Genomic DNA, 10,212 nt, shown 5'->3' with positions numbered 1-10,212 from the left:
ATCCCTCACGTGGCCGTGGCAAACCATCGAAACTTTACACGACACAAGGACACCGCGCGCTCTTCGTTCCCCGTTCGTCCTAAATATTACACGATATCTACGCTAAGACGGTGAATGTCACGAAATTAACCATGAAATTCAAACAAAACATTGATCTTGCGTATCAAAGGAAGAAAATACATAGGCGGAACAAAGATAAAGCTCGTCAATGAGCCTGAATGAATAGCGTCTATTTACATGTCAGAACGAAAGGACAGATTATCAGCGATTCTGCTTAACAGTAACTGGCGCGTACTTTCGCGCGTACCAACCATTCGAACCACTAAAGTGGAACGAGACGAGGAGCATCATTTGCAGCACGCACGCTGTCGAGCCCTCGAAAGTCGATAATTTGCTCGTTTAAGGATGCGTACGATGTGTACGAATCGGAGGGATAAAAAAAAAACTGAACGGAACCGAGAACGGGATTGAAATAGGGAGAAAAGTTATTTCAGCGGTTACTACATCGTGGCTTGACGTTGAAAACGCGGCTTCTGACCACGCCAAAACAATGATGTACCGTTACCGAACGCGGTTCTACGCCACCACGAATAAATAAATGCAACCTACTTGAGTATCCTCCGTCATCTGTTGCATCCTGTGACCGGCTCATAGCTTATTTATGTTAGAGAAAATATCGAAAGACACAGGAAAATGAGGAAACGAATGCGTAGAGATCTGCTGACATTTCAAAGGCTGTCTGTGCGTATTCGACTTGCATTCGAACTGTACTAAATGTGTATGTGTATAGAGGCAAATATTAATAGAAAATATAAAAGACGCTCGATATCGCGTTGTTTTTGCTATTGCCAGCACGTACCATGCGCACGGATGGGACGGCAAATAGAGCAGATCAGCGAAGAATATCTATCGAGGCTTCGTTTATTGACGCCGCATCACCGCGTGGAAAGTCACGTTCATATTATAATACGAGTACTCGTGCCTCACATAATACTCCTGACATTCATGCAACCGCTAACGGGGTCGGATGGTAATTTCGGATTATGATTTAATTGTGTATAATTCTGCATTCGTTACCGCTAATTAGGAAGAACAAATTTGATCAATCAGATCGCTGGACCGTGATTTAAACTTAGACGGTCTATTCGCTAATTAACTATTCCCTCGATTAGGTTATTGCAGGTCGTGGATGAATTGAATATTACAAGAAAGGAATACATCGATGAGTACATTTTTGTTCATTTCCTGATCTTAATAACGCTATGTAGAGATTTTAATACGACATAATTGGAGATGGAAACAAGCTGTTAACTATATTTTAAAAATAGCTGATTAACATTATGGTGAGATACATTTTTAAAATTCTGAAGGGTTACAATTTTGGTAACATAATGTACAATATACTGAATTTTAAAAGTTCCCTATGAAAAATAAGAACTTCTCCTGTAGTCTCCGATTTAAAAAACTAAGATATTTGTGTCACGACAAATTTTAAAATGGATAAAGTTAAATATTCTAATATCTTCCTCCGAGCCGGAAAAAGATAATTTACGTGGCGATTATTAACCAGGCTATTAGTAAAATTGAGAACGCTACCGACTCATAAACCCGACGACCTTATTTTCGAACTATTCGCTCGCGGTTCGTAGACCTTCCTACGCAATATACGAACATAAATGAATACCTGGTATCACGTGCAGATGAACACCGAGAACAATTTGGAAAACCTACGTTATTAGAGTAACTAACGTTCGGTTTCCAATAAAACCGGAAACATGTGCATTCGTAAACTAGCATTGAATAAACAACACCCGTTAAAATTCCCACCAAGACTATGTACGTATCTAACGTCAGCTGACCGATACGATCCAACGATAGGGTTTTAGATTTCATAAAGATACGTGCAAAGCGGATAATTAAAATTGTTTCATATACAAATAGAATCTTAATTTGAATTCAAATATTTTCTTTCCAAGCTCTAAGATTAACTGTCAGTATATCTCGATTTGAATATTGCATTATACATGGCCTCGTTAAGAAACTTAAAAAATACAAAAGAATAATGGCATCAAGCATATAATACATATTTCAAAAAATCAACGATAAATACATAACCAGAGCACGCGTGACTCGCTAGGAAAATTGAAACGGCACACGAGTAAAATACTTAGCGAGAATATTGATCCGTTAGTCTGCATAAGATCGTTATCATCGCGATATTTCTGGAATATCAGTGGAACGAACAACGACAAAGAAGTAGCCGAATGGATTTAGCGGATATTAAACGGAAAAATATTGCGAGGAACGGAGGAACAGAGTCACGCGAGGTCTGGGAGCGCCACATCTTAGAATTTACGCCGAAATTAATTGTTCGCCGATATCCTTGGTCTTCGCCAAGATGTACGCTAGAACTGATCCATATTAAAAGCACAACCGAGGAGAGACGTCCAGAAGAAAATTCTAATAAAGACGCATGGGAACTGGTTCGACGAGCACCGAGGCACACGGGTGCAGGACTAGCCGCATAATACCGCGACGCATGTAACAGTTAATCGCATTATGTAGCAGAGACGAGCAGAAATCACGATTGATCACTGTGCGAGGCTAATCGCGCCGGTTGATCGTTCTACTCTATGATCCGTATACGATTTATGTTTAAAAGTATCGTTCCCACGAAAAAAAGAAAGAATTACCCATTGAAGAATAGAGAAACAACGATCGATATACGGTGGAAGCCAATGGAATGCCGATAAACAATAATCACGTATCGAGCAAACGACTGGTTCGCTAATTTACATATACATACATTCACAAATGACAATATTAAACACGCACTAGTCTGATAAACATACACTAGACCGAAGAAACGAAGATTAAGAATAAAACGGTTATTGCTCTATATAGAGTAGTAGATTGCTAAATTGTCGAAAGATACACCACGTGTTACTATACACAGTAATTTTCCCCGATATCAAAACAAAGCTAAGAACTATCTCAATGTGCGCGTAATTATCGTACTCTTATCAAAGTTGGAAACAAGAAAATGTGCAAATCAAACAGTATGTAAACGTCGGCGATATATCAAGTGTCACGTAACGGCAATCGATCATAGAGATATTTCTGTCAAAGAAAAATTTATAGTGACATCGTGCATTTATTGCTAGCCGATTACGATCTAACCACGTTGCGCCTTCGAAACCATTGGAACGTTCGCTTCCCGTTGCTGATGTTCCCAAATACCGAGATTGAAAACCTAACCCATGGACAACACGCGCACGCTAGAGAATCGGTAGGTGTTATAGACGAATCAACCGGCAATAAATTCGCGGTAAGAGATAACGGTAATCTCGAGTGAGATTACTTCAACGACGGTGCAAATTGCAAGGCCGTCGGCGTATGACCTTAATGAGTAACAAGCATAGCGCTTAGGCGGACACACGAGAACGAGCACGGTATTCTGTCTGCTCGCACGTACTGAACACTGTACAAAGGGTATCGTGCAACCGAATGTGCACGTAGCCTGTCAAAAAGTGGCATGTTTGGCTCCGGTTGAACGTGACGTCGCGTTGACACACACGTTCCTGTCAACGTAACCTAGGTTAACTATCCGTGAATAACGTGAATATCGTGAGAGACACGGGAAACAGGCCCGATTCGTTAGTATATTCACGTCGATTTTCGCGATCATTCCTCCTGAACACCGTGCGTGCAGATGGCGTGATTTTTATCGCAACTACGGATCATATCGTCTGTCCGAGATCACCGACACGTTCGCCGTGTATCGAGCTTTTATTCTAAACGGTGATCACAAAAAATAAATCGTGCAACTGTAATAAATACCTCGCTTTTCGACGAGCTCCGAAATCTCCTCCTTGTTGTCGGCCATCTTAGCACCAGTCACTATTCACAATGCACGCTGGGTAAAAACAAACGAGCACCACCACGACACCGCGATTGGTGGTTCAGCGCCACCTGTACACCGAATTAGAAGTCAGTCAGCCGATGACGTTGGTCAGGAACGTATCACATCTAAGGCAGTAGAGGTTCCGATATAGATCAAATAAAGTGCTCGTTCAAATAGCGAAGTAAAACATAATAAAATAATTAATCTGATAATTGATTGCAACTTGATTGCAGTAATACTAATTTTCATCGTCATATTAATTTAAAAGTATCAAAAACCATTCATCGAGACGCGGAACTATCTACCTAAAAATGTGCCTACATTTCGATTGACACACTTTCAATAAGCCGTTACTGGCATATATTACTATATAATACTTCTTCTAACTTATTTCCGTTATACTGGATCGTGGCGGTAGTCTTCGTTCAGTTCTTCGCAGGTTCACACGTATTTTTTAATAAGTTTTCAACATGAGCAATAGCGACGTTGTAATAATATCGGCGGTCAGAACACCTATAGGTATAAATTTATTCCTTACAAGTTTGAATGATATAACGGTTGAAAATAATAACATTTATTCTATATTATACTAATAACTCAGTTTAAATGTCATTATACGCTAAAATTTTCAATTCGCAATAATTTTTGTTATACGTAATAAAAGCGTGTTTTATTAAAAAAGCACATCACTTACTGTTTTCTTGCTATTTTAGTTATGTTCTAACAAATTAGATATCTTTTCATTTAAAAATACATCATACATCTGCACATTCGTGACAAAATTATTCATATCATTTTTCTTAAATAATATTGATCTAAAATGCAAAAGTTGTATACAAATCATAAGCATATTATTATGATATTGCTAATTTCCATATTCTGCTTATTTTCATCCCTATATCACTACTTTTATATTGCTTTTATTTCTGTATTTTATTCTTATTGCCTCTACCATATAACATAAAATCATTAGAACTTTAATCAATTAGATTAATATAGATTAGATAATAGATTAGACAATATAGATTAATATAGATCTTCTTATTATTTTATAAAATACTTCATCATTTTTAGGATCGTTCTGTGGTTCTTTATCATCATTGAAAGCATCAGATCTAGGAAGTATAGTTATTAAAGAGAGTCTTGAAAGAGCTCATATTAAACCTGTGGATGTTTCTGAAGTAATACTAGGACAGGTAATCTATATTAATAATTAACTTCGATGTTTATATGCACTAATTATTTTAAATTATTCAGTATGTATTTTTTGTCAAACATTAATCAAATACTAATTCCTAAATCTACAGAAAAACCTGTGATAATATATAAGATAATGTATATATAATTCTTTTTGATATATTAATAGCTGAACATAAACATAATAAAATTAATTATTTTAAAATATACGTAAGACTTCATTGTACAGGTATTGACTGCAGGTCAAGGACAAAATCCAGCAAGACAAGCAGCAATGAAAGCTGGTCTTCCTATATCTGTACCTGCTTACCTAATTAATATGCTATGTGGTTCAGGTTTAAAGTAAATACAGTTTTGCAATTCAAATCTTATTTAGTTGTACAATATCATGCATATTATTACTTCATGACCACAATTTTTTTAAAAAATCTTGATCTTCTCTTAGTCACGTTACATCATGCATATCATTACTTTATATAATGTTGTCATACTAAAAGTAGTATTTTAATGAAGTTCTTATAATTTTTAACTTATTCTATATGTTGCAATATGTCCAATTGCAATATCTTCTGAATAAATTTTACAAAAAAACACATGTTTTTAGAGCAATCTTGAATGGTTACTTATCTATAAAAGCTGGAGAGAATCAAATAGTTGTAGCTGGTGGTCAAGAAAGTATGAGTCAATCTTGCCATGCATTATACCTTAGAAAAGGTGTAAAACTTGGAGATTGTAATTTAATAGACACTTTATTAATCGATGGCTTGATAGATGCATTTCATGGAATTCACATGGGAGTGACAGGTATAGATTGTAATTGATACATCTCTATCATATAAAAATTATTGTATTACGATTGTATAATTTTGTGAATATATATATGTACAGCTGAAAATATTTCTAAAGACTACACTGTAAGTAGAAAAGAACAGGATGAGTATGCAGCTAAATCTCAACAGAAGGTAGAAGCTGCAATTACTGCAGGCTATTTTTCCAAGGAAATCATTCCTATAACTGTACCTACTAGAAAAGAACCTATTATTGTGGATAAAGATGAATACCCTAAGTTTGGAACAACCGTAGAAAGTCTTCAAAAATTAAAACCTGCATTTCTGGAAGTATGACTAATTACATATTTTTTTTCGTAAATTGAAATACTTCGTTATATAATAATTATACATTGTCAGGCTAAAGGTACAGTTACAGCTGGTAATGCTTCTGGCATCAATGATGGAGCAGCAGCAGTAGTTCTTATGTCTGCGGATACTGCTATACAAAAAGGACTTTCCCCATTAGCTAAAATTGTTGCAGTAGCTGAAGCTGGAGTGGAACCAAGAATTATGGGCATAGGTCCTGTGCCAGCAGTTGAGTTAGTGGTTAGTAAATAAAGTTTAGTTACGATATGTAAATTCATGTAATGAAAGAGATGAATATTTTAGTTACAAAAAGCAAAGTGGACAAAAGAAGAAGTAGATTTATATGAATTAAATGAAGCTTTTGCAGCGCAAGCTATCGCTTGTGTAAAAACTCTTGGTTTAAATCCAAACAAAGTTAATATAAACGGTGGAGCTATTGCTTTAGGGCATCCTATTGGTGCATCTGGTATGACAGCAAAATCATAATAATCGAAAATATTATATACTTGTAGTATTCTTGTTAATCTATGTTCTGTTACAGGTGCTAGAGTATTAGTAACTCTATTGCATTCCTTAGAAAGAATTGGTGGAAACAAAGGTGTTGCAGCCTTATGTATTGGTGGAGGAATGGGAATAGCAATCGCTGTTCAAAGAAAATAACAAATACTTTATCCAAATAGGTATTACATTTCATTAATACTTGTGCATTATTATTTTGCAACAAAATACTATGTGGGTGTGTCACATAATATTTTTATTATCTTCTTGGATTATTATGATGAAATATTTCTTTTATTACACATTTATTAAATCATTAAAAGTTTATATATTATTAAAACAAATATTAATTAATATTATTCTAAAAAATATACAAGGCCATAATAGGAAGTTGAGAACATGCTTTTATAATACTATTTATTTTGTATCATTATAATAAGGTGTTGACTAATATAATTAAATAGATTTACTTTGTCTATATTTACTTATATATCAGTTATTGGCAACTGTACTTACAATTTGTACAAAACAATCATTTTTATGCTAAACTTGTACACTATATTATGCAATGTAGGTTTATATAGAAGTTATTTTCGTAAATGGAAAATGTAATTGTTAATAAAAATATAAAATTATTAATTTGTTATTAATTAGTTTTATTTTTGTTCAATCTCTGCTCTGCCTTTTTTCTATCTTCTAAAATTTTCTCCACTGCTGCTAGCCCCTCTCGGTGTTTTTGTTCAGTATGTTTTGATTTAAATGTACGTTTAGTACGTGCTACATCCCTTGTATGCACTAGCAAATGTTGCAATTGTTCCTTGATAGCTGGTATAATACGTATCTTGAATTAAGAATATATTATAAATATGGTACTAATATGTTATAACACGCAAGTTAACATAAAACTACAAAACTTCTGTTTGGGGGATAATAAATTGGGGATAAATTTATGAATTTAAAACGTAGATATACTAAGCGGTACTGCAGGATAATATCCATCATATTTCTTTCCATCTTTATAAAAACATAAGTAAGATTCTTCTAATGGCTGTTGAGCTATTAAATCTATATCAGGTATGCAAAGTTTTGAGTATTTTTTTATAACATGTCCCCATAATGAGTCCATATTAATGTTAGGATCTTTCAAACAAAAATAAGAGCCCCAAAATGTTGAATTTAATACTTTTTCATGAGGATGTGATAAGTTTTGATAAACCATTCCCTCAGACATTTGTTCCTCAATTACAGCTACTGTATCACATTGCACATATGAATTTGGTACATAAATATCTTGCAAAAGATTATCACCAATATATACATAACGAGGATTTTGTTTTCCAGATACATTTTTAAGGAATTCAGTAAGTCCTTCCCAATTACCTTGACTATATATACCACCTCGTTTTAAATCTTTACTTTCTATGATATTATTACCTTCTTCATTATTTACAATATCAAGAAAAGGACGTTTTTCAATGAAAAAAGCAGGTTTCTTTGCATAACAAATTACAATATCAAATAGAGATTTCCAATCTTCTCCAAGAGCATAAGTAGCATTGAAATCAACAAAATCAACATTTGATCCAGTGATAAGGAAAGTAATACGATGTCTTTTTAATTCTTGAAGCCATGTTATAGTTCTTGCAGTACATTTATGCATATATTTATGAGGATTCTCTCTGAGGCTAGGAAAAAAGTACCCTCTGTTCATTTTAAGATGATCTCTGTTATACATTTCAATCAATCCATCCAACATATTAGGCCAAACATTATATGCATTCAAAGGTCCTCCTTGTTCTTCATCAAGTGTATCTATCAATCTTGCAAAAATAAGAGATGAAGAAACATCAAAATAATCTAACAAACTTCTCATTTTCATTGATAAAGGACCGTTCCATGTGGATAACATGTCATTACAAAAAGCATCTGTAGTCTCCCATCTCTGCCCAGGGTATATCTTTTTGATTTCTTCAGTACTTAATAGATTACTTCCATGGCATGCTCTTTGAATTATACCATCAGCATTTATTCTAAGTATATTTCCTCTTTCAAAATCTAAGAATAATCCTTTTTGCATAAAATCTAAATCTTTATCTTCTAATGGCTTTAACAAATATTTGGAGTTGTACCCCTTTTCTGTAACTAAATAATTGGCTAAAGTTTCATATGTCAAGTGTACCATGTTTGTCACATTATAACGCAAAAGTGTATTGTCTAAATCAAATCCAATACAGTCATAATCAAGGAACTTAAATGCACTCATGTTGACTTGTGTTGATGGACTAATTGAGGCTGTTGTAGAATAATATTTCAAATTTATATGAGCCCGAAAATGTGTGAAAAATTTTAATTTGTCACCAGTGTTATACCACAAAATACTTTGCACTTGTGAATAAGATGCTAATGATTTGTAAAGCAGATGCCAAGATTTTATCATTTCTCTTATTTGTTTGTATGTATATGTTCATATACAACTAAAGCACTTAACACATACAACATACACGACACATATCCATTTTTATTAGTAAAGAAACAATGTTTACACAAAGATAAAATCATTCTAAATTTATACTTTAACTTTTCGTTATCTGATATACAAGCAACCTATAACTTCAAAAGTACCTAGACAACACAATAATAATATACATAAACGCAACAACAAAGTGATACCTATTTTTTTGTAATACTCATCCCGTAAGACATTTTATGTAAAACTTTCATACAATAACAAGTTTAATGAATTTAACAGAGCATATTTTAAATAATGTACAACGTACAATATACATTCGACAATTGCAATAAAATAAAGTTGACTCGTATTCATTTACAATATCATTATCAAATATTAAATATCATGTACTACAATTAAACTAAAATGTTACAGTAGGACTTATATTTTAAAATTACTTACTTTTGGTGGAATATGAACGAACCGGATATTTCTTGCTTGCACAAAGAACATGTCGTAACTGTACGAGTCTCCCCTAGGGTCTGTGAAGATGCAATCTCTCATTACGATATTCATGTAACTGCAAAAAAGCAAAAAATTTAAATAGTCCTAGGTCAATAATGATAACATGTAACGGAAAATTACTCACGCATCTGTGTGCTCTACAATTCCATAAACTGATGCTTCATTTCGAAGATCTATTGTCGTACGTTCATTTTGGACTGCTTTTAATAAAATGGCTAAGGTATTAAAATAGAAATACCGTTCTTCTTTTGAATCAGGAGCCATAATGTCATACAAGTACAAACATAATAATATCAATCTAATAATATACGCCGGCAGATATTTAGTAGAGTATGTGTTACAAGAAATATTTATACGTGTTACAAGTGTAGCCAACTCTGTAAATATAACCAAAAGGAACGATGCCTTTTGAACACAGTTAACGAAAAAACGATTAAATAATCGAGAAATCATTTAAATTTCAATATTTATTGTTCCAAACGAATACATAATGCAGTACATAA

The 10,212-nt window shown here is 33.7% G+C and overlaps 2 protein-coding genes across 2 annotated transcripts; one reads left to right on the top strand and one right to left on the bottom strand.

Annotated features, from left to right (window-relative positions):
• The first annotated feature begins 4,287 nt into the window (after nucleotides 1-4,287).
• Nucleotides 4,288-7,202, top strand: LOC117236714 (acetyl-CoA acetyltransferase, cytosolic). The gene is made up of 8 exons (XM_033499908.1): nucleotides 4,288-4,423; nucleotides 4,979-5,100; nucleotides 5,331-5,443; nucleotides 5,706-5,905; nucleotides 5,990-6,219; nucleotides 6,289-6,477; nucleotides 6,541-6,703; nucleotides 6,779-7,202. The coding sequence occupies exons 1-8, from the start codon at nucleotides 4,375-4,377 to the stop codon at nucleotides 6,895-6,897; spliced, it is 1,185 nt and encodes a 394-aa protein (XP_033355799.1). The 5' UTR covers nucleotides 4,288-4,374; the 3' UTR covers nucleotides 6,898-7,202.
• On the bottom strand, nucleotides 7,200-10,184 carry LOC117236713 (5'-nucleotidase domain-containing protein 1). Its single transcript, XM_033499907.1, has 2 exons — nucleotides 9,834-10,184; nucleotides 7,200-9,764 (listed from the first exon to the last, which is right to left on the bottom strand). Exon 2 carries the CDS (start codon nucleotides 9,170-9,172, stop codon nucleotides 7,691-7,693), a length of 1,482 nt encoding a protein of 493 aa, XP_033355798.1. The 5' UTR covers nucleotides 9,173-9,764; nucleotides 9,834-10,184; the 3' UTR covers nucleotides 7,200-7,690.
• Nucleotides 10,185-10,212: the final 28 nt, after the last annotated feature.

Source organism: Bombus vosnesenskii, unplaced genomic scaffold (assembly GCF_011952255.1).
Source record: "Bombus vosnesenskii isolate JDL3184/JDL3185 unplaced genomic scaffold, Bvos_JDL3184-5_v1.1 scf7180000013352, whole genome shotgun sequence".
Taxonomy (NCBI): Eukaryota; Metazoa; Arthropoda; class Insecta; order Hymenoptera; family Apidae; genus Bombus; species Bombus vosnesenskii.
This window is presented reverse-complemented; position numbering and strand designations above follow the sequence as displayed.

What these genes read in the sequence shown, in the direction of transcription:
- LOC117236714 (XM_033499908.1), top strand. Translation starts at nt 4,375, where the DNA reads ATGAGCAATAGCGACGTTGTAATAATATCGGCGGTCAGAACACCTATA. An exon ending in TAAAACCTGCATTTCTGGAA is followed by an intron (nt 6,220 to 6,288) that starts GTATGACTAATT and finishes ATACATTGTCAG; the next exon opens with GCTAAAGGTACAGTTACAGC. An exon ending in TGCCAGCAGTTGAGTTAGTG is followed by an intron (nt 6,478 to 6,540) that starts GTTAGTAAATAA and finishes TGAATATTTTAG; the next exon opens with TTACAAAAAGCAAAGTGGAC.
- LOC117236713 (XM_033499907.1), bottom strand. Translation starts at nt 9,172, where the DNA reads ATGATAAAATCTTGGCATCTGCTTTACAAATCATTAGCATCTTATTCA.